Source organism: Aotus nancymaae, unplaced genomic scaffold (genome assembly GCF_030222135.1).
Source record: "Aotus nancymaae isolate 86718 unplaced genomic scaffold, 86718_ANA_hifiasm-v0.15.2.pri h1tg000040l, whole genome shotgun sequence".
In the NCBI taxonomy this organism is placed as follows: Eukaryota; Metazoa; Chordata; class Mammalia; order Primates; family Aotidae; genus Aotus; species Aotus nancymaae.
The window spans coordinates 78369155-78394187 of NW_026988454.1; the positions used below are offsets into that span (position 1 = coordinate 78369155).

A 25033-nucleotide genomic window follows, 5' to 3' on the forward strand; every position below is an offset into this window, starting at 1 on the left:
AGGCTCGCCTGCGGTCGGAGCAGCGGGGCGCCAGTCCCGGTCGCTGTCGCGGGCGGGCGCTGGAGACCGGGACGCCGGCGCGCGGACGGACTGACTCGCTGACCGCCCGCGGGAGGCACACCCCGCTCCACCCCACCCCGCCTCGCCCGCAGCCCGGCGCCGGCGCCGCCTCCCGCACGCTACTCCCTCTGCCACCCCTTCCTTCTCCACTTCTTTTCCGCCTCCGCCTCTCCTTGGCTCCCGCGGTGCCACCGCCTTCCCCTGGCCCGGGCGGGGGCCTCGGCTCCCTGCAGAGCTCTCCGTGTCAGTGGGGGACATTTCGTTCTGTCGGACAAGCAGCCCTTGAGCTGGGCGACAGGTGCCAAGGGAGCTTCTGTCCGGAGGACCGGGGGATGCGAAGGGTAAGACCTGGCAGAGTTGCGTTTGGAAATACTTTTTCCGCCTCCCTCCCCCTCGGGTATGACCAGTGTGGTCCCCAAGTGTCCTTCGTGGAGTTTTTATTCCGTGTGAGCGAATCGTGCGTCGGTGTTTACTTAGCTGTATGGCCCCAGCCTGTTAACTGTGATCTGTGCTACTTCTGGAGATTTCTACCATTTACTAGTTATTGAATGTCTGTGCACCTGGCTCTGTATACACTGATGTCTGTTTGTAGAAAATGTGTAATTGTGCATGTTTGAAAAACGGGCGCTTGAGTTGGTGCTGAATGCCTAGCAAGTGGTCTTCCCAGGGAAATACATCTATCTCTGCTGCAAACCTAGACACTGACTAATGTAAAATAGTAAATGTCATCTAAAGAGATGAATGTCAAATAATAAACTTTTGATATAGAAAAAGCTACAGGAACCACTTCTCTCTGAGGAAAAACAAATGTCCATGTAACTGATACCTAAAATTGAGTGTTGATGGAGTCATTTAACTCAGAAATAGCCGTTAGATGACTAAAGTTAATGTTGCATTTTTAAAAGATATTTTTTGTTAAGGCTTACAAATCATAAACGAATCACCTCCCAGATACAAATACGTTTGCTGTAACAGATGTGAGAAACTGTCATTTGGTCATTTGAAAGTTTAAAAGCAACATGCATGTTTCTAATTTTAATAGATTTGTCTCTCAGAGATTTAAAATTGAACAGATGAGAAAAACAAGAAAAAATGTTTAGTAACATATTAATCATTTTGCCTACCATCTTTTTTTATTTTCCTTCAAATAAGTGCTATTCTTGCCTTTGTTGTTGATTTCTTGATATATTAAGCCTCCTCGGGCATGTAATCCAATAAGATTAGAACAGATTTACTGGTTTTAAAGGTGTTAAAAGATATCTCTATGGGTCGCATAACTTCTCCTCATTTTTATTACCAAGTTAATATCTTTTGAACAATGAGGGAAATGCAATTTCTTAGAGGAAACTCAGTGGACACTGATTATCAGTGGGGTCACCATTGACATCAATCTATTTTGCAGAATATTGAGAAGCTCAGAGCAACCAACCTTTAAGGTTCCCATAGGGCTTTATCTGATTTAAAGTGTTGCTTTTCTAATCCTACCCTACTGACAGTTTGCAAGGGAAGACATACTGATTGATTTTTCTCTGTCCCTTTTTTCCCCCGGTACTCCTCCCCCTCCCCCGCTCTGTAACTCACTTAAGAGCAATTTTATAAAAATAAAAGGCCTGTATCGTTTTTAAGTGAGACAAATTATTTTCTGATTATCTCCATACATGAACAGAAGACATGCACCTCCCGAATTTTAAACATTGCATTCTACAGGCATTTATTTGTAGGCACAATGGCAGTTACCATAGTTGGGCAAGAGTCTTGATATTGGACATGGTTTTAAAAAACTAAACCATTTGAGGTTATCAGGAGAACTTACTGTAAACCGACTCTTTTTGTTTCAAAGATGTCTCCCACTCCAGGCAAGGCGCCCTCTTGGCTGAGGTATGTATCAAGCGTCTGATGGGGAAAGGTCTCATTGTGTTTCTAAGTGTCCATGGGGGTAAAATGATGCCACAAGGTGGAAATACTCAATTCTGGCCTTTCAAAAATAAAATTACTGTGCTTGCATACTCGTTGTTAGGAAAGCAAATTAGATATTCGTGTCCTTGCATTTTAACAACATTAATATATGTGTATGTAAAAAGAATGTTATGACTAGAATCTTAAGCCATAGGTGATTATTATTTAGTGTGTGAAGTTTAATTCTGATGGAAATCAGATCTCACATGGAAGTAGTGCTTGGCTTTGTTTGTTATCCACTGTTTTCTTTTTCTGTTACCCTTTTCCCAGTGGACCATGTTCCTCTCTGTCTTGCCTGTGAGATTGCTCTTCTCTAATAAGCCTAGCTGCAGGATCAGTGTGTTCTTTTTGGCATTTCAAAATGGTAAAATAGTGAAATTGTTAAATGTTACCAAGATGATACTGCTGGGAATGAAATTCTCCAAAAGAACCACTATATTTGTGGCATATTTCAGTCTCTTCCAAAAAAAAAAAAAACAAAGAACAAAAAAAAGCAACAAAAAAAACTCTTTGATTTGATTTACTTATCTTCCCAAGAAGGAAGCAGCCCCATTGATTGTGTTGATAAGTGTTTAGTATGCAGTGTCAGCTTATTAATTACTAAGGCAAAGCCTCAGAAACTGTTTCAAAACAGTCACATAACACTGTTCTTTGCTTTGACTAAAAATTAACATTAACCACTGGGAAATTTAGACAGGCTCCATGGTTGTCTTGTATATTAGTGTTTGGAATTGGAATTCAAATATTCTGCTGTGTAAGAAAAACTATTATGAGGTGGAACTTATAATAGCAGTTTATAGTTCACCATGCTTACCAAATGTTTCTTACCAGAAAACAGGTGGCCTAATAAGGGATTATTTCCCATAACTAGCTATCCAGGAATGCTGCAAAAACAAGAGTAACAAATTAAATTTGAAAATACCTAATGACACATAATTAGGAAAATGAGATTTTGTTATAGCTTCTTGAATTTGTAAGAATTGTAGATGACAGTTATCATTTCTTTTATTCCAGGAAATATTTTGGAGAACTCTGAATTGATCTATGTTATAAAGTTAATCCAGTCTAATCTAAGAATATTCAGTGAATTAAATGCTTATTAAAGCAATTAAAGCATGATAACAGGCAGTAACCTAAAAGACAGACTTCATCTTACTAACCAAATTCCATGTTAGCTCAGTTGCATAAAGAACACAGATGAGAGCTTTCATTCCCTGCTAAAAAGGATGCCATGTCTCTACCAGTGTAAGTCTGTTTCTTCTATTTTTGTAGTCATCATTTTCTAATTGAACTGACAAATAGTTAGAGTGAAACTAGGCTTTGGGTTTAAATTATTTATAATTCTGCTATTGCCTCTAAAACAACTTGGACCCAACATTGTTTGAAAGACTGTGCTAGGGCCAGGTTTACATACTGCATATCTATATTTTGAGAGACAGCCAGCTTTGCTGATTTTTCTCTTACATACTGAAGATTGGTAGAGAACTCAAAGAATAAGAGGAAATCCAAATCTGTTTATATAGTTTGTGTTGCCAAAATTTTAACTTCATGTTTTCTTCCCTGAATCTCCAGTGCTTTCCTAGTCCTAGCCTCAGAGAAGTGGTAACTTTGTATTACAGCTGCATGGATGCTGTTTTTAGGGACCTAGGGAATCCAACTCTTTGCCACTGAATTGCTGTTTACTGCTTTGATAAGCATCTAATTCGATGTATATTCTCAGATTAAATTGGATTAACTTTATAACATAGATTAATTCAGATTTGTCCAAACTGTTTCCTGGATTAAAAGAAACAATAACTTCACCCAGAATATGTATATAATATGAAAGTATATATTGCATAATTTTAGACAACTGGACATATAAACACGCTTTTATTTACATGTATAAACAAACTTTTTGATAGAAGTAAATCATGACTGAAATAACAATTTAAATATCTTGCCTTTATACATTTGAACATACAATTCTGATTTTAAATAAATACTACAAATTTGGGGAAATGTCCACATTCAAAGCAGCTGTGCAGATGGACACTGAAGACAAAGCAAAAGGAAATATCCACCTTGAATTAAAACAAGGCCATTCTTGTTTTCCAAGATAGGTGGAAATCTGTGGCAGTCCCATGTGTTCTAAGAATCTTGCAAATATGCCAGGAGGAGCATCACCACATTTGATTATAATTTTCTTATAAACACTGATGGGTTTAAGATAGTTTTTTTTTTTTTTGGTTTTTGGTTTTTTTTTTTTTAACCAATCCTTTTAGTTGTTTATTGTTTTTTGGGAAATTAGGACTATACAAGTTGGAGGAAAATACAGGTTATTACCATATCTCAGAATGCATATTAAGATAGTATATTTTTATATGTAACACATTACAATGTTACTACAGGTGAGTTAAAACTATAGGAAATTGTGTTGGGGGGAAGGTTTCTAAGGTGGACCCTGTCACCTCTCTTGCTACTTTTGAAATTGTTTAATCTGTTAGAGGAACTTCCATCTGAAACTTGCTCACATGGATAAGAGGTATGTTTAATACATATCGGTAATCATAGGTCAAAGTCATTACATAAAGTAGTGTGATTACCTTTAGTTCTTATCAAAATACTTTCTAAAAGCTTTCCTGTGTTGTATTTCTTGACTAAACGGGGTGCCTCATGGTGAAACAAAGTACATTTTTATAATAGTTTAGAAGACAGTTAGTTGCATGTATAAGTATATTCATGATCTAGTTTCCATTGATATTTTCCATTTATTTGAAGTATTTTTCATATAGATCAATTAATAATGGATAACCTCTAATTTAAAAGTTTGATTTGGACAGGTAAAGCTAATAACTTAATCACCATGGAATTCTTGAGGTTCATAGTTTATACGAGTTTTTGAGGGAAGAATTGTTTACTCCCAAAACCTGAGCAAATAGGCATGGCAGAGTCTTCGCAGTTGTTGAGGGAATACTCTGAATTCATTTTAGCCCCAGTAGCCCCAGCAGGAGAAATGTTCACACCTGCACTTTAGGAAAGCTTTCAAAGTTTTGCTTTCCTTGCTTTGTTTTCTTTTGTTCTTGGATATGTAGAGGCTGGTTAGATGGAAATCATTGTTTTTGAGCAAACTCTACAAGTAACCCATTGTGCTATTGCATAATATTCTATCTTTTTTAATGGTTCCAAAAGTACATTTTGCATTTTTTTTACTGCAAGAAGGAATTTAATTTGCCTTTTCTCTCAACACAAATGGCAAATAATTTTTCCCTAAAGTACAATATTTTACTACTTAATGTCTTATTTTTCCACTCTTATTTGGATTCTCAATTAATTAGGAAATTACGTTTTTCAAAATTTATGTTTAAATGACAGGGTCCCCCTTTTTTCTTCACCATTTCTTTATTCATTCTTTTAGATGGTAACTTTAGAGAAGAAAATTGGAGTCAATATGAGTTCTGAAAATTGAGTGAAGTTTTAAGGAGTATTACATTCAAGCTGGCGATAAATTCTAACATACTTTTGAAAAAACAAATTTTAGTCCAGGCAAGGTAGCTCACGCCTGTAATCTCAGCCCTTTGAGAGGCTTGAGATCACTTGAGATTGGGAATTCGAGACCAGCATGTCCAACATGGTGAAACCCTGTCTCTACTAAAAATACAAAAATTAGCTGGGCATGGTGCCACATACCTATAATCCCAGCCACCCAGGAGGCTGAAGTGGGAGAATTGTTTGAACCCAGGGGGAAAGGGTTGCAGTGAACCGAGATCACACCACTGCACCCCAGCCTGGGTGACAGAGTGAGACTCTGCCTCAAAAAAAAAGAGAAGAAAGAAAAGAAGAAACAAATTTTTAAAGTTCGTTTTAAATTTCTACTTATATGGACATTTGTACGAGGTATTTGTAACATTGATTTCTTTGGGTCAAGAAGCTAAAAATGATGTTTTTATTTATTTATTTTTAATTTATTTATTTTGAAAGAGTCTTACTCTGTTGACCCAGGCTGGAATGCAGTAGTGCAATCTCGGCTTATTGCAGCTTTTGCTTCCTGGGTTCAAATGATTCTCATGCCACCACGCCAGCTAATTTTGTATGTTTTGTAGAGACAGGGTTTCACTATGTTGGCCAGGCTGGTCTTGAACTCCTGGCCTCAAGCTATCCACCTGCCTCAGCCTCCCAAAGTACTGGGATTATAGCCATGAGCTACCATGCTTGGCCTAAAAATGATGTTTTTAATACAGAAAGTTAATCAATATAATTGTTGATCTTTAAAAAAAAAAAGATCATTTAGGTACTGTACTTTTGTCACTTGTGTTTGCTTTTAACTCAGCTATATTTTAAAATAAATCAAATTTATTTATTCTTTATACGAGGGACCAAATGCCACTATGATCTGAGTATTTTGGTTTATTCCATGGTGTTTGGTTAAATGGATCCAATTTTCAACTCATTTAAATGCATCGCTACCAGAATTTGCTAAATGTTTTCTTTAGCTTTTATACAAGTTGTGGTGAGCAGGCAGTATGCATGTAGGGAAAAAGGAAAGCTAGACAATGTAACATATAACTAAAATAAGTGCAAGATTGCTCAAAGAATTTTGTGTCTCTAAATATGTGGGAATTTGACTTTGGAAGTTACACAGCTACCTTTGGAAATGACATCTAATGTCTTGTAAACAAAAAGGGAGAAATCTTTGAATTATTTTAGTCCTCAGCTAAAGTAACTAATTGTGAGTAATCTGTGATCCATTTTTATTGACAAAATAATTAGAGAGAGAACAGTTGCCCAGAGTCATACATTTAAGTGCCTTGGGATACATTTCTAAATATTTATAACTTTTAGGGATTTTTGAAACATGTCCACTATAAGAAGTGTAAATTGCATAATTACCAGAGTAATTCTGTAAAATAATTTGCAGTAGATATGTACTACTTCAGCCTATAGCAAAATTTCCATTTTAGTTTGTTCTTTCCTGGGTTCATCTCTTATGATATAGTATGCTATGTTTTGGGGAAAAAGAAGAACAGAAACAAGTATTTCCACCTTAAAAGAAGTAAGCTGACATGTTAATTACTTTTAGTTTTTCTTGATGCTCAATAATCATGGGTTCCTTCACAGTGGTGGTGAAGGAAATGGCTTAGCAATCCTATAAAGCTCTGCATAGTCTTTGTAAATAGAATTAGGAGAAAATGGTGTGAAGTTCTTAATATATATCTGCATACTATGTCAGTGCACATTACATTTTGAAGCCACTTTCCTTTGCTGGACAAAATACATAATAAAAAGTTTCCTGAAAAAGTCCAGAGAAGCCCTGAATTGTAGACTAAAAAACCTTGAGAGGTTCTCCACTCTTTGTTCTTATTTTCTGGCTAAATGACATTATTCTATTCCAAATAGGAATACCTTGGTTATAAAGATCTTCTGTGGGAGGTTATTTTATGTGAGCTGGCTCCCATGGCAATCTGTTTCAATGATCTAAAAACCTATACTTATGAAATATTCTTTTTTCTTATCTAACCTTAGTTCTTCTTAAAGGTTAAATCGACTTCCCCTTCTCATTTAGTCCTTTTCATATGTTTCCATAATCTTTAACAGTGGTTCTTAAAACGTCAGAATGTGCTAGAATCTCCTAAAGGCCTTGCTAAGAATGGAGATACACTCCAACCCTAGGGTTTTTGATTCAATGGATCTGATTTGGATCCTGATAATTTGCATTTCTCATAAATTTCCAGATGCTGCTGATGCTTCTGGTTGGGAGACCACCCTTTGAGAGCCACTGACCTATAGACTAACCCTGCATGCACTTACAAACAATCGTGTAACTTCTCAGACTGTTCTGTAAGACGTACACTATAATTTCCAGTCCATTGGTACCTGTCTTATTTACTAATTCACTATGTTCACATCACTTTTTCTGAACACTTTCAGTTCCTTAGAATCTCTTAATTCTTAATTGTATCACACAAACCCTAAGAAGGGCTTGATCGTGAATCAATACAATAGAACAGCCTCATAGTTTCAATGGCATAAAAATTCTGCACTTGCATCCAATTTGCATACATACTTCTTAATCACAATTACATTTCCAAAGCATATTTTGTATTGCTACTGAAACCTCCTTATTCCAGTTCTGTTTGTATATAATTGTTTGCATCTTGAAAGCATATTTTTCTGTTTATGTCTTGCATTGTTAGCACACACTGAAAACTTTCTAAACATTTTGACTAAAGTAGGTGATACATAAGTACCTAGTTTTTAAAATAATGTCTGAAGGAAACCCTGGATTTACACAATAATAAAAACTTATTTAAAATTATTTTAGTGAGAGAATGATAGGAAGGAAATTGAATTATTTAGAAAATCACTATGCCCTCAATTTGTATGAATATTTGAATCAAGATTCATTTGTCTTTTTAAATATTCCATTTTAGTCCCTACAATAATAGATTAATTTTCCATTATTTTTCATCACAGAGTTAGGATCGGTGGTGATGATTTCATATTTGGAAATTGGAAAGCTGAATTTTTTATAAAATAGAACGAGTTGGTTATTAATATTGATTGTGGGTTCCTGAGACCACCCCTCTTACTTTTAATGTCTCTTGGCATCAACATACTTGTTTTAAGTAGAACTGCTGTCCTTTACTCATTCTTAATTACTTTCTTGAGGCAGAATTCCAAATATTCAAAATTAATTTTTATCAATATATTAAATTTTCTCAATGCCCTTTTGCCTCAGAAAAGTAATTAGAAATTTAGTTTTCATAGGCAGTAGTAATAACCCATTTTAACTCTCCATGACATATTTTCCTATTTGTATTATAATTAGTTCAGTTGTAAAATACATAAAATGTTGTAGCAGGAGGAGAAGTTGTTCAACCAAAGCAAGAACTCTGTCCACTGAATAGAATAACAGATTGATTCCTGAGGGCTTGTAAAAGCCACTCCATCTAGTGGTTGAATTTTCACATGACTTCTCTTGATAAGTTAGAAACACTTGCAAATGGAGAAACCCATTTGGGAAACATCAATGCATAATAATGTGCATTTAGAAGAAAAAAGAGTCCATTTTAATAATAATTTCATATGCTTTCTTTAAAGGTCTATCAACAGCATATAATTAAGACTCATTCAAGGTTATGCATTTCATAAAAGACCTCTTGATATATCATTGTTATGTGGCTGAACTTTGCAGTTCATGATATATACTCAGGCCAAACAAGGATTGGGTTAAAAAGTAAATACCTGATCTTTGCCCATAACTTCCACTTGCCATCAATATAATTTCTATGTGTTACTGAAATAAGAGGTCCTGGGGTAAATAATTGATGGATTTGATGTAATTTTCCCATTTGGGCACTTTTTCATTTGGATTTTTGTATGAGACCAAGATTCAGGTTTAATGCCCTCATGATCAGCTAGCTTTATGCCAGAAAAAACTGTCCATGGTTAAAAGCCATTCTGTTAAGTTGGATCTTCCATGTTGCTGATGCATGCCAACATTTACTTAGTAAACAGGTATTGAATATCTGCTCTGTGCTGGGCACTGTGCCAGGCAGAGGACCTATAAGATAAGTCCCAGCTGTCAAGATGTTCATGGTCTGAAGGGTTGAGACTTCAGACCCAATAAAGACTGCTATGGAATGGCTCGGCAATGCCCATCACCTCTCCTGGGAGAAAATCTCAAAGCATATAGAGAGAATTTACACATCCCAATACTATCTGATGATTAAACATATTCCCTTTTATGTTTTTATAACCTATTCTACTCTTTCGACCAGGGAAAGGAAGACAGAAGAGTGGGCTGTATTAGATGTGGAGGGGTGGAGTAGAGAACCATTTCCTTTGCTTTCTTGACTTCATCCATGTTCCTTACATGGGTGTGAAGCATGGATATATTTCAGGGGTCATCTATCACAGAAAAATGTTATATCTCGGAATATAATGTCTACAATCATAGGCACAGAGTATATGCCCAATAAAAATGTGTTAAATCAAGCATTTGAAGACCTATAACTTCCTATCAATCAACCACATTGCTGTAGTAATGCAGTTTTACATTTATTGGGCACCAGGCAATGGTAACAGTCACTCTGTTGGAACCCCACTAAGGTTTATATAATTTGTCTACCTTGATTCCAGCCAGAAATCTAGGAATGGGCCACAGAGAGTCTTCTTCTCCCTGGTCTAAGAAAGCCACATGGCTCATGGTGGGAAGTTGGGTGATTTTGAGTGTTTGGGTTTCTCCATGTAGGGAATGGATGTCTGAAACTTTTTTGTCTACTAATAAGCATATCTCATTCAGACCTAAAGAAGGTGCCCTCTTCGTGTGTCACTAGGGTTGTGGAAAGTGTCATTAACATCTGTGTTCCTGACAATTGACTCATGAAGCAAAAAAACACCTTCCCTTACTTAAAAAAATAGTGGCAGGCCAGGCGCAGTGGCTCATGCCTGTAATCCCAGCACTTTGGGAGGCTGAGGGAGGCAGATCACGAGGTCAAGAGATCAAGACCATCCTGGCCCATGATGTGAAACCCATCTCTACTAAAAATACAAAAATAAGCTGGGCGTGGGTGTGGTAGCACGTGCCTGTAATTCCAGCTACTCGGGAGGCTGAGGCAGGAGAATCACTTGAACCAGGGAGTCGGAGGTTGCAGTGAACCGAGATCGTGCCACTGTACTCCAGCCTGGTGACAGAGTGAGACTCTGTCTCAAAATAAATAAATAAATAAAATAAGGGCTAAATAAATAAATAAATGACTTAGGTTTTATTTGCCAGTTACTGCCATTAGCACCAGTGACTGCAAACAAGGTGCTAATGCAAAGTTAGGCTTTATAGCTTATGGTTAATTGCCATACTTTGTTCCTGAAGACCATGGAACAAGGATAACTTGCAAGTGCTTTGGGCAGCATTGTTGCTGTCCACAGATCATTCCTTCAGATTTTAGTTGTTCACTGTGTAAAATTATCATGTGCACATTAGATAATGTGTACCTTCCCCCAGACCAACTCTTCTCCTTCCCTATAAATGAATGAAAGAGTGTCTTATTAAATGGTTCTTGGAATTCTGTGTTAAGAGCAGGGACTTTGAGTTATGCAGACCTGGACTGAAGTTCCAGCTCTGCCCACTCTAGTTAGAGACCTTGGGTAGAGCATTTTTTTTCTCTCTCTCTGTGTGGAATAGAGATTGTAACAGCTCCCACTTTATGTAAATACTAAGGAAAAATAATATAGTTTTTCCATGACTGACATATAATAAAAGTTCAAATGTTTCTTAGATGAAAATATTTGGAAATTAGGACTTTCTCTATTGTGCATTTGCCCAAATTCTGTCAGATTTGAATCTGGAGAAATAAGACTTGGCTTTTAGTTGAACTTAATTTGTATGCTTATGGATTCAAAGAGAAAATATGCCTGCATTGATAGATGAGGGGAGAAGAAACTGTGAAAGCCGTGCTGCACATTGGATATCATGTAGCGTACTTTTCACTCTTGCTATGGACTCCTTGATAACAAGCTGCAAAAATAAGAGCCTGTTTACTGGGTTTTACATATTTTGTGGACCAGAATGTATATCACCTTTTACTTTTAATGACCAAAACTCTTATGCAAGATAAAGACAATTCGATGGAGTATTTTGAATATGGCCATGGGTTTTACTTAATTGAAAACTTTGCATGTTCTCTGTTAGTGGAAGGGCTGCTTTAATAATTGCTTTCTGGCCGGGCACAGTGGCTCACGCCTGTAATCCCAGCACTTTGGGAGGCCGAGGTGGGTGCATCACTTGAAATCAAGAGTTCACCTGGCCAACATGGTGAAACCCTGTCACTACAAAAAATATAAAAATTAGTTAGGTGTGGTGACATGTGCTTGTAATCCCAGCTACTCGGGAGGCTGAGGCCAGAGAATCACTTGAACTTAGGAGGTGGAGGTTGCAGTGAGCCAAGATCACACTACTGCACTCCAGCTGGAGTGACAGAGCGAGACTTTGTCTCAAAAAATAAAATATAATAATAATTGCTTTATTTAACCAGTATGTAGAAAAGATCTCTGTCTCTCTCCCAGAAAAATGCCAAGGCACTCTTAATTGGAGGAAACAGCTAAACAGCAGAGCAAAATTAAATAGTAAATGGAATTTGTTATACAAATCAACAAATGATTTTATTTGTATCATTAATTCAACAGGTTTTTTTTAGCATCATCACCGAATGATGCCTAACTAATGAAATTTCAAGGCATCATTTTCTTGAGCCCTGAAATTGTTTTAACAAGCTTTTAAATGTTAGATACTTTAGCATATTTCATATTAAATTTGAACAGAAATACAGTTTAATACAGTCTTATAAGTCTCTTAATATTTCAGTTCATATCAACTGATATATTTTTATGAAAAATGTAACACTCACTTACATTGTTAGTAAAGAATAGACCAGAGAAAATTGTGCATTAAACAACTTCTATCTTATGTTACAAAATATATGAAGAACTGAAGGTATGAGAGCCAATTGAGCGTTACCAATATAATGGAATTTTCTTTCCTATATAGGAAAAGGAGCTGACATTAATATAAGGAAGAAAGATTATGTATTTTTGCCTGAATTATCAGGGTAATTAAGTCAATCAATTATTTCACTTTGCTGTAGAATATGAGGGAAAAGTGACCAGGCTTCTTTAATAATTCAAAAACGCTAATGATTAGGTAAGAGTTAGAAAAGACTCATTGCCCATTCAACTGGAGTGGAAACATCATTCATCAAGTTATGATGTTGGCCTATGGTATCTGCCATGTATATTGAGAACATGACTTGGACATAATGCAGTTATAAGAGTCAACTAAAATTTTCCCTACTAACTTCAGAGAAATACATCAGCACAATACTTTCTTGATCAAATTAGTGGAAAACAGACTGGTTCCCAGAAATGGATGGAAAATAAGCAACAAATATATCCACTGGAACCTGCATTCTCTTGAACTCATCACAAGGCTCTTTTATGGCCAGCCAAGCAGAATAACAGAACCAACAAAGTAGGGAAAACAACAGGTTAAGCAAGGGCCTGGAACTTCCGCATCTGACATCCTGGACTCCTGTCAATGTAGACACTGTGTTAGGCATTCTCTCTTTAAAGCACTTAGAAACTTAGAATATCAGAGAAGGAGTATGGTGGATTAAAGCAGCCTATAATATATTAGGGAGCACCAGTCCTTCCAATACTTCTATAGTGTTTTCAGCCTAGAAAACATGGACATTTAAAACCCTTTTTTTGTGGTTATAGAAATACAAATAAAGACTCTGGATAAACATTTAAAAAAAAACAACTTCATGCAGCAGCCATACCCGCAAAATTCCTTCGATGATACCATAGCTTGCTAGCTGATAGATATGATTTTCTTGGAGGGAGGCAGTGGCGAGGCAGGTTTGCATGTAGAGCAGTAGACAAAAAGAATAGGTAATAGTTTAAAAATTGAAGCGATTCTTTAAAAATAATGAATTTAACACATTAAAATGTTTTTATCTTTACTATGAAGTCATGATTTATATAGCTTATACTGTTAGAATGTTGGCTATATTTTTTAAAGCAGAATTCTAGGAAAATTCCCTTATATTTCATTGAATCATTCTTTTACTATAACTGTAATAGAAACAAACTGCTTCTTTAATAGGTGCATCTATGCATCTTGCTAGAAATTTCCAATTATGATTTTCCCAGTAGCAAACAAAAACAAAATTAATGGCAGCTACATCCCCCAAAGCCTAGGCCATATTAGTAATGAACTCTCAAAGAAAGCTGTTGATGCAAAAAATAATAAGGTGGAAATTACTGTAATAATCCAAATGTAGAAATAAAGGAAAGAATTATCAAAATGCAGAGAGCAGTTTTCCTGCCACGATCCCATTAACTGTTAAAATAGCCTGTGCACAGTAGTATTTTGACATTACTAAGATCTTTGAACTACATTAAATCCATGTATTTTTAACTGTATTCCTTAATTAAATTGGCTTATATTGGACAGAAATTATTATCGTATAACCACACCATGCCCTAGCTTAGATTTTAACAAGCTAGTTTGTTTTCATGAAAGTGCTTGATTATATTAAAATGGGAAATTGTGATCACACTTGTGATGATCTTAATCTAAAGTAAGTCACAGAAACACATGTTTTTTGCATTACTGGAATAAGGTGTGTGATCCTTTGCCTTCACTGAGAAGTTTTATGGCTCTTCCAAATAGTGACTACAGTTTTAATCCCTGGGGCCATGCAAGTAGGCAGACTTACCTGATGAGCTTTGATAGGAAATAGGGATTTAGTAGCAGGTATTCTTAATTACTATTGGCAAAATGCCTTAATTTACATTTCTAAGAGTCCAGAAGACTTAAATATGTTTCAAAATGGCTTTAATCTAGTTACTGTTAATTCTGAAGAATTAAGAGAAAATCTAAAAACCAACTGTGGATTATGAGAAATTTTGATTCATCTGCAAATCCGTCATATTCTAGGCAATTTACTTGACATCTAATGACCTCTATTTCCTCATCTGTGAAATGGGGGTTATAAATAAACACCTGATAGAGTTGCCTAGACGATTTAGTGATGTAACATTTCTCAAGTGGCTGAATATAATAAACATTCAATAAAGGTTCCCCATCCCTCACCCATGTCTGTACATCTACTATTTGCTTCATGTTTTCAGTGCTGAGGCAAAAATAAAATTGAATAAGCAGAATGTGCTCTAATTAAGGCAATAAACATTCTTGAGATGTAATTAGTACATTTTATATTATTATAATATATTCTCACAATATACTAGTATATAGTATATAGCAAAGAGCCATAATACTAAGCAATGATAATAATAATACTCATTGAAGACTTTTGTGTCAGGCACTATGTCTTACATGAATTTATTTTCATTTAATTTTCATATCAGTCCTGTGATTTAGGCATTATTGTCATCATCATCATCCCCATTTTACAGCTGAAATGCTGAGGCTTAGATTAATTGCCTAAGTACCATCTAACACTAATCTTGGTCTGCTAACTCCTGATTCCATTGACTAGGTGCTTTGACTGGCTGGAATCAGTGAAGAAAACAAGGAAGATGGTAATGTCCCTGTCTTAGCTTAGAGAGACAGTGTATCAAAAAAATCACAAGCCAGGGCCCTAGACCTGCACTGTCCAGTATGGTAGCTACTAACCACATGGAACTATTAAGGACTTGAAATGTGACTCTCATCTGGGTGCAGTCCTTGCTCTACTACTTACTAACTGTGCTAATAGCAAGTTACTTACCCTCTATGCCTTTCATCTGAAAATGGGGATAATAGCACCTACTTCATAGGGCCATTATGAGGTAAGGGAATTGATATTTGTAATAGGCTCAGTGTCATCAGCCAAAATGTTAAGCTCTCTATATATGCTTGAAAGAGGAAAATCAGCAAGACTTAGTGGTTTACCTGATTGTAGAGGTCAAGAGAGAGGAAGTGTCATAGTTAAGTCCAAGTTATGAACTTAGGTGACTAGAAGGACGACTAACAATACCATAAGAAATGAGAAAAATGAGTGGTTGGAGTCAGGTTATTGCAGCATCATTTCCAATAGCAAAAGGCGACAAACAACCTAAACCTCCATCCGTAGGCGGGTGGTCACATGCATCTAACAGATCCTTAAGGCAGCGGAATGAAGAGAGAGGTTTTATATACTAATATGGAACTGTCCACAATGTGTACTTCCAAGTGGAAAATCAAGGTATGTATAATATGTTGGTTACTATTTGCTAAAAAGAAAACAAAGGGAGCAAATGCATATATTTGTCTGAATATGCATGGACTATCTCTGGAAGGGGTAACAAGAAACTTATTCCTTGCCTCTGAGGAAAAAAACTAGGTGACTGGGATATAGGGATGAGAGAGATTGACTTTTCTTTGTATATCTTTCTGTACCTTTTGAATTTTGAGTCTTGTGAATATAATACTTACAGATAATCAAAATCTCTGATAAATTAGTTTCCAATTGGAAAGTGTAAAGGAGGAGTCAGTTAATTGAGGGAAGATGGCATAAGGAATGGGAAGACGACTGGAATGACTCCCAGGGGTGACTTGGAGATGTAGGGTCAAGCTCTGGTTTTCAGGCTAAATGTCTATTGCATTAATTATTTTTCTGTCCTCTAATTTTAAGAAAAAGGCAAATACAAGATACCACCTAATAAAAATTCAACTGCCATTCCATTAGGTTCAGGTGAACATTTCTGTGGGAACTCAGCTCTCTGCTCTCCTGCTATCGTGCTATCAGGCTGGTAAACCACCTAAGAAAAAAAGATGCCGTTCTGTGTTTGGAAATCTCATTCTAGTTATGGAAATAAATATATAAACTCCTGAGTACGTGACATGATAAGACCTATAATAGAGGGATAAGCTGGGGAACTAGTTATGCCTAGTGGGAGGGGCTGGTCAAGAAGGTCTCAGACATGGAAGTAGCATTGGCACAGACCTGGAAAGATAAGTTTAATAGCAGAGTAGGGCCAGTAAGCCACTGTTTAAGTATGGGTGGAAGTCAAGAAACAAAAGCTAGGTTTGTGACTGTGCCATGACCATATAAAGAACAGCTCTCATACATTGTGGCTGTCTTCTGTGTCCCTTGGATTATGGATGAAAACTTTCACGTGTAAATGGAGTTGTTTAGCAAAAAAAAGTTTGCAAAGAGCAAGAGTTGACGCCTGAGAAATAGCTGAATGGTGGGACATATAGGGCATGTTCTATGTTTATGGAACTAAAAGTTATCCAGAATAGCCCAAGTGGCGAGGCCGGGGCTGGCAGGAGGATTGGAGAGGTGGGCAGTGGCTAGCTCACAGGAAGCTTTTTACTGGACTTTATCCTGTAGGTGGGAGATAGAAAGCCATCCTGTTTAGGAAGATAGGATGTGGAGAGGATTAAGGGTCAGAATGGGAAAGAAGCTCAACTGGACAGAAACATGGAAGGCAGAAGAGAGCTGCATGTGTGTCTGGAGGGCCTGGGCCTGAAAGAGAAACTGCATGAATGTTTATATTTGGTCTTTAGGGCAAAGAGGTTGAAAGAGGGGAGTCACATAATCAGGAAACATTTATGAAGAGCACCCCCGCAGCTGTGTGGCAAGTGATCGAAAGGGAACAAGACCAGACAAGGACAGGAAAACTGGTCAGGAGGAAGGGGCCCCAACTCAGGTGAGCAGTGATGAGATCCTGGAAGTGGAGGTGGCAGCATGTGGGAAGGTAGGCCACATGTGCCACTTCATGCCTGTTCCAAATTACTTTTTTTAAGAATCATGACACTTAGGGTGTCAAATAAAATTTTTTCCATTGACTCTGTGTCCTGTCCCCACCTACATTAATGCTACCTATTCTTAGCATAAATATCTTTTCCTTGGGGATGCCTCCTTCAGCCCTCTAGACTGGGTGTCCCCGGAGCATCCTGTATGTCCCCAATTGTAGCTCTCCCCATGCTTTCTTTCATTTCTGGGTCAGCTGTCTGCCTCCTCTCCTAGACCATATCCTTCATAGAACTTTTTTTTTTTTTGAGACAGAGTCTCACTCTGTCACCAGGCTGGAATATAGCGTCGCAATCTCGGCTCACTGCAACCTCCACCTCCTGGGTTCAAGCGATTCTCCTGCCTCAGCCTCCTGAGTAGCTGGGACTACAGGCATCCACCACTAAGCCCAGCTAATTTTTTTTTTTTTAAGATTTTTAGTAGAGACGGGGTTTCACCATGTTGGCCAGGATGGTCTCAATTTCATGACCTCGTGATCCACCTGCTTTGGCCTCCCAAAGTGCTGGGATTACAGGCATGAGCCACCGTGCCCAGCCAAGGGCAGGGACTCTTTCTTGATGCTGTCAACACTAGTGTCTAGTACAGTAGGTAGACATAATACAGGTGCATAGTGAACGCACCATAATTTGTTAATACATGCATAAATGAATTATTAATTCAGATATGTAGGGTCTCTGAATTAATAATTCATTTATTGTTAGTTCAACATTTTAAAAATTTGTTCCAAAATAATGACTGTCTCTCCCTCCGCCCCATACAGTGATATGTTTTAGGAACAACAAATGCCAATGAACAAATAATATACTGTTTTAATGATTACTTTAATTTTTACAGCTATCACTCTATACTTCTAATTTTTTAAATAAACTAAAAAAATAAATAGCCCACATGTAAAACAAACATTTGTAAATAGTAAAGTCAGTTCTCTGACTGTTTGTTTTGAAACAAAACCAAATTGCTGAGCTTAGAATTGAAAAGCCCTTAAAGTTTGGCCCCTTCCTCTTAACTGTTCACATGGAAATCCTTGGACACTCTCCGGCCTCTCTCCTATCATCAGGCACACTTGTGTCACCAGCCTGCTCATGAGGAGTGCTGTCAGGAGGCCTCCTCCATCCTCCTCCTCCTGCTGTTAAAAATCTCAGTCTCCCCGTAAGCCTCAGTGCAAGTTTGGTCTTTGTGGCATTTTTCTTGGTTGATGTGGACATCCTAGAAGTTCATGTCAGTCATGGCTAGTCCAGACCTCCCGTCCTCTGGGTAAAGAAACTTAAGATGAGGAGCTGCTCTCCCCACAGGGCCTCAAGCTTCCTCAGTTCTTGCTAGCTCCCTCCTCTCCACTTACATGTAACACACAGGCCACACAACTCACCACCTGATTCTACACTGTCTTATTCTTTGGTTGTCTTTTACATTTAGTCTCATTTGTCTGACAAGGTGAGTCATGTGACACATCAGTGCTCTCTCTGGGCCCCACCAGCACCAGGATAACATGTGATGTGGTAGGAGAAGCCAGGTGGTAAGCACTTACTAACGCGACTATGAAATGGACATTGCCCCCAAGAAACATTTCAGTTAGCTCAGCCTTTTTGGCCCTGGAGGTCCTGCCTGGACTTACACACTGACTTCAATACAGAGGGTTTAAATAATGAAAGGATCATATGTTTCTGGTACGTGCCACTCCATGCCTGAACTTTGGGGAGCTTTTCTCTGAGTGACTGATGCATTTTGTTGACTGAATCTGATGAGGACTTGACCTCCTACTGTTAAGAGACAGGAATGAGTTGCCATGACAGGACATTTGCCATGTTTACAGTGTCTCTTTGTTTTTATTCTCCCGTTTTCATTCAGCTTATTTGTTTTCCCTCCTATTAGGATTGCCCCCTGTGGGTCACTTTCTCAGTCATTTTGAGTTCAGCCTAATAAAAGACTGAGGTTATGAAGTCGATCCTAGATGGCCTTGCAGATACCACCTTTCGCACCATCACCACAGACCTCCTCTACGTGGGCTCAAATGACATTCAGTACGAAGATACCAAAGGTGACATGGCATCCAAATTAGGATACTTCCCACAGAAATTCCCTTTAACTTCCTTTAGGGGAAGTCCCTTCCAAGAGAAGATGACTGCGGGAGACAACCCCCAGCTAGTCCCAGCAGACCAGGTGAACATTACAGAATTTTACAACAAGTCTCTGTCGTCCTTCAAGGAGAATGAGGAGAACATCCAGTGTGGGGAGAACTTCATGGACATAGAGTGCTTCATGGTCTTGAACCCCAGCCAGCAGCTGGCCATCGCAGTCCTGTCCCTCACACTGGGCACCTTCACAGTCCTGGAGAACCTCCTGGTGCTGTGCGTCATCCTCCACTCCCGCAGCCTCCGCTGCAGGCCCTCTTACCACTTCATCGGCAGCCTGGCGGTGGCAGACCTCCTGGGCAGCGTCATTTTTGTCTACAGCTTCATTGACTTCCACGTGTTCCACCGCAAAGATAGCCGCAACGTGTTTCTGTTCAAACTGGGCGGGGTCACGGCCTCCTTCACTGCCTCCGTGGGCAGCCTGTTCCTCACGGCCATCGACAGGTACATATCCATTCACAGGCCCCTGGCGTATAAGAGGATCGTCACCAGGCCCAAGGCCGTGGTGGCATTTTGCCTGATGTGGACCATAGCCATTGTGATCGCCGTGCTGCCTCTCCTGGGCTGGAACTGTGAGAAACTGCAATCCGTTTGCTCAGACATTTTCCCACACATTGATGAAACCTACCTGATGTTCTGGATCGGGGTCACCAGTGTGCTGCTTCTGTTCATCGTGTATGCATACATGTATATCCTCTGGAAGGCTCACAGCCACGCAGTCCGCATGATTCAGCGTGGCACCCAGAAGAGCATCATCATCCACACATCTGAGGACGGCAAGGTACAGGTGACCCGGCCAGACCAAGCCCGCATGGACATTAGGTTAGCCAAAACCCTGGTCCTGATACTGGTGGTGTTGATCATCTGCTGGGGCCCTCTGCTTGCGATCATGGTGTATGATGTCTTTGGGAAGATGAACAAGCTCATTAAGACGGTGTTTGCATTCTGCAGTATGCTCTGCCTGCTGAACTCCACCGTGAACCCCATCATCTATGCTCTGAGGAGTAAGGACCTGCGACACGCTTTCCGGAGCATGTTTCCCTCTTGTGAAGGCACTGCACAGCCTCTGGATAACAGCATGGGGGACTCAGACTGCCTGCACAAACACGCAAACAACGCAGCCAGTGTTCACAGGGCTGCAGAGAGCTGCATCAAGAGCACGGTCAAGATTGCCAAGGTAACCATGTCTGTGTCCACAGACACGTCTGCCGAGGCTCTGTGAGACTGATGCCTCTCTGGCAGCACAGGAAAAGAATTTTTTTTTTTAAGCTCGAAATCTAGAAGAGTCTGTTGTCTCCTCGGTTATATTTTTTTAATTTTACCATGCTCAGTGAAAAGGTGATTGTCACCATGATCACTTATCAGTTTGCTAATGTTTCCATAGTTTAGGTACTCAAACTCCATTCTCCAGGGGTTTACAGTGAAGAAAGCCTGTTGCTTAAGTGACTGAACGATCTTTCAAAGTCTCAGTGAAATAGGAGGGAAACCTTTAGCTACACAATTGGAAGTCTAAGTATCCATCGAAAAATGCCATCAAATGAGTAATGCCTTTGTAATCACAACTTTCATTATAATGTGAAATGTGACTGTCCATAGTATCAGAGATGTCCATTTTTACAACTGTTATAATACTAGAGATATTTTGTAAATGTATTATGTCCTGTGAGATGTGTATCAGTGTTTATTACGTGTTATTAATATTTGTTTAGTTCAGCAAAACTGAAAGGTAGACTTTTATGAGAACAACGGACAAGCAGTGGATATATGCCAATGAGAGCACTTTTTTTCTACATTATTCCCCATGATACAACTTTAGAAATAAACCTTAATATTTCTTCAAATATCTCTATTTAATTTTGACACTGAAATAACCATAAGTATTTATTTTTCTCTTACCTCAACAAGAAGAATTTGAAGACTTCAAAGTATTGAGCAGAATTTACTCATACTTAAAAATTTATTAGTCCTGCATTTTCATAGGAAGATACTTATTATCTTCTGGACTATAGCTGTTCTAATGGATTATAATCAGAATGGAAGAGAGAAAGCATATTGACTTTTTTGAGCGACATCTCTGACTTTCTTTAGTCTTTAGCTATTACTGGATCTCTTAAGACAGCATGTGTTAATCTTAATGTATATCGTTATCACTGTGCAGTTGCTGCTCACTTGAATAGTATTGTGTTCCTATATTCCAGGTTTAAGTAGATTTCATGCCTGGGTGGCCAAACAACAGTCATTTTTTTTTTAATTGAAAAGAAGTATTGTCTGGATCAGTAAAATTATACTGTGTGTGAGTGTGAATATAAATGTGCGTGTGTTTCTCTCCCGTAACTGTTACAGTAATGTTATAAAGTGAGAAAACTGTGACCCAGTATAAACTGTTACCACTTGCTGCACTCTTGCACATGAATTCAGTTCTAAAATTGAGTTCTTCCTGGAACCTTGTTGATAAAAATGCTCACTATAACCATTCAAAAAATTCACCCCATCCCTCCTTAAGAGATTGGATCAAGTATTACTAAATTGACCTTTAGGTATTAAGTAAGACCAGTGTTTAAAAAGAAATAATGACAGACATCGAAGTAAAGCCTGTATTTGCAGTGTTATTATCAGGAAAGGAGAATACTTTGGTTTCTGAGCACCTGATATTGAGCAAGTTGTTAGTCACTAAAAGGAAGATAGTTCTCTTAAAAAAAAAAAAAAGGTAACATTTTTCAATTGCGTGTGTAGGTAGTATGCACCATATACATCATGTTAAAGTAGGACTGTCACACGAAGCCCATGTGGCTAAAAAGGCTAAGTCAGACAGTGGATGAGACACAAAACGGCAGTGAGGAGCCAACACACTTGGAATTGAGGTCTAGATATGCTGCTTCTGTGCTTTGCCCACATGCCTTTGGTGACAGCCGAGCACCCAGCTTTGTCTTGATAGGTTTGGGCTAAGGAACAGACCTCTCCTTTGCTCATGGTCAGCAAGATATACTAAAGCATGAAGATAAACACAGCTTCTTTCTTATACCCCAGTCTCACACTCCTTAATGACGCAATGAGTGCTCATTGTTGGGCCTTTTTCCAGTAAGGAATGATATTGCTGAAGAACCTACTCAACCCTGATAACTTTTATTTATAATCTCTTCTTATACAGATAAAGCATGACTCCTACAAGGCCCCAAGGTCTCCATAGTGTGAAGTAGAGAGCTGGCATCTATCTGGTGATTTCCAGCTCTCAAGATACCCAAACAGCCTGTTGGGGTAGTTCCCCTTCTTGCAGTTCACTCTCTAAGGCAGGATGTGGCCTGTGAGTTACTTTGCATTGCCTGTCTGCACATCTTGAATCTGCCTGCTGGTTCCCTTATTTTACCTCTCTGTGATGTGCAGATGAGGGCTCAGGGTGCTAGAGGATTAATAAGATCTCTTTAGAGGGAGAGATTATTTACAAGTTTCCATTTAAGAATTGCCAGTCTTTTGTCCTGCATCATCTGGAATATTAATCCACACGTTTCAGAGCTCACCAGGCAGTACCAATGCTCTTTTCACAGCTATGAAGAGCTAGTAGAGATGAAATTCTTGTTATGGTATAAAAATTTTAGGATTCATTTTTGAAACTGCATTTGTGCATATGCAATGTAGATTTTATAGTGTGTTGTGCTTTCAAGATCTGAATCATATATATAATCAATTAAGGGACAATGGGGCTGACAGCACTAAACTTGGTGCTTATTGATATTCTAAAAAAAATCTGTGAAATCTCATCACGTATGTGTTACACAGCCTTCATTTAAAAACATTTAAAACTAGTTGGATTAACTTTGACATTTTTCATATCATTTATTAACCCAAGTGACGAAAATGTTGTCCCCAATGAATATACTCATTAGAATTACCATTCGTTAGTATCACTCATTAATTGGCCCCATAATTAGATCCATTAATTTAAATATGATTTAAATTTAAGTAAATTTTATAAAGTCTGACATCAGAGGTATCTTACTTTCCTCTGAGGATGACGTATTTGCCCTGACCATGAATTTTCTTATCACACATGTCTTCAGAAAGGGCCAAATTCCCAACCTGCTCATTTTTTTTCAAGTCATGATGAGTAAGTCCTAGAATGTTTCATTTGGACAAGTAGGGCTGCCTCCAAGAAGAACCTCTGATGTATCATTTCTTATGAAATATATGTGAAAGAATATGGATCTGAAAGATGCTGTAGACATCTGCCCTACACTTGAGATGATTCCCAAGCCTCTCTGGCACTTTTGAGTTCTGTCTGTCTGGTGTGAAATGCCAAGGACCTTTTACTGCCTAAACCCACTCTGCAGGAAATCAGCCCAACCACTAGATGAGAATTAGGCCCTGAATGAGTAGCGCTCTAGTTACCGTCCTGTTGATTGATTTCTGCCATTTCATGTCCATGAAAAAGACCACCAATATCATGCACACAATTAGACTTCTCACACTCTAACTGTATATTTGTATGATATTTTAAAATCTCCTAAATGCTGGTCAATGGCTGTTAACAATTAATTGTCTTGCACTGGCCTGATGAAATGTTAACAACGCCTATTGTAATATAGAAAAAAACATTCTATCTACTGATTTGGGCTGAATGTATGTAAATAGGTTTCTAAAAAGTCAGATGTTTAAGCAGTGGCCTACAAATCAGTAATTTTCAGGTGGGAGAGTTTCTTTACATTGCTGTGGCATCTTAAAAGCTATCTTCATGTAAATTGACTGTACTACGCCTACTGGGGATCAGAGTTCCCAAGAAAGGAACCTTTTCTTGTAATAATACAAATCAAGATACCAGATTATCTGGATTCTTATTTCCAATGTTTCAAGTGGAAAACATGACTCTTTATTGTCTGTAAATCTAACATTATTACTTTTCCTCTTAGAAGAATATTGTATTGTTAGATGTTTGTTGAGCTGGTAACATCGTTGCAACCGCTGCAATATCTTTGTTAGTAATCTGTATAATACTTTGTATACAAGTACTGGTAAGATTGTTATTAAATGTAGCTTCAGTCATTAAATTATTATAGCAAAGTAGTACTTCTGTAATATTTACAATGTATTAAGCCCACAGTATTTTATTTCAATGATGTAATTAAACTGTTACTTATTCAAAGATAAAACATCTCATCATGTCTATTGTTCAAAGTTACCTGGAATCAAATAAAAATTCTAGATTGCCATGAAGAACACAAAATGCCTTTGAACTCTGCCTTATTTCACAGTCTGATGGTAAAACACTAGGGATTTAATTTCTAAAAGATTGCCAAACTAATTTGTTTTTCAAAAAGCACTTACGACTTTACTTGAAAAGTGAGGACATATTGGATAATCTATTTATTTTTAACATAGGAAAAACACAAAAAGCTGTTTTTTACACAATAAAGCAGAAAAGGCAATCATACATTTAAAAAGCATTCTTTCATTAAAGATTTTAACTGACTTTGCAGCAAATTAAAACAAACATACTATTCATAATGTGTAAATTAAATTGAGACAACATAGTACAACATAAACTCAAAGAATTTATAAGTATTGTATATTTTGAAAAGAGGTGAGCGCTTTTCAGCACAGTTTGTAAAAACTCAT

At 38.0% G+C, this 25033-nt stretch overlaps 1 protein-coding gene across 3 annotated transcripts; it reads left to right on the top strand.

Moving 5' to 3' along the window:
- Positions 1-213: 213 nt before the first annotated feature.
- Positions 214-24641, top strand: CNR1 (cannabinoid receptor 1). Of its 3 annotated transcripts, XM_012444294.3 has the most exons (3): positions 214-401; positions 17051-17193; positions 19167-24641. In XM_012444294.3, exon 3 carries the CDS (start codon positions 19230-19232, stop codon positions 20646-20648), a length of 1419 nt encoding a protein of 472 aa, XP_012299717.1. In that variant the 5' UTR covers positions 214-401; positions 17051-17193; positions 19167-19229; the 3' UTR covers positions 20649-24641. The 3 variants fall into 3 exon arrangements, with proteins under 3 accessions (XP_012299717.1, XP_012299715.1, XP_012299716.1); XM_012444292.3 differs by lacking the exon at positions 17051-17193; XM_012444293.3 differs by lacking the exon at positions 214-401 and having other exon boundaries at positions 15064-17193.
- The last annotated feature ends 392 nt before the right edge of the window (positions 24642-25033 follow it).

Excerpts from the sequence above, each read along its gene's own strand:
- CNR1 (XM_012444294.3), top strand. The coding sequence starts at position 19,230 with ATGAAGTCGATCCTAGATGGCCTTGCAGATACCACCTTTCGCACCATC.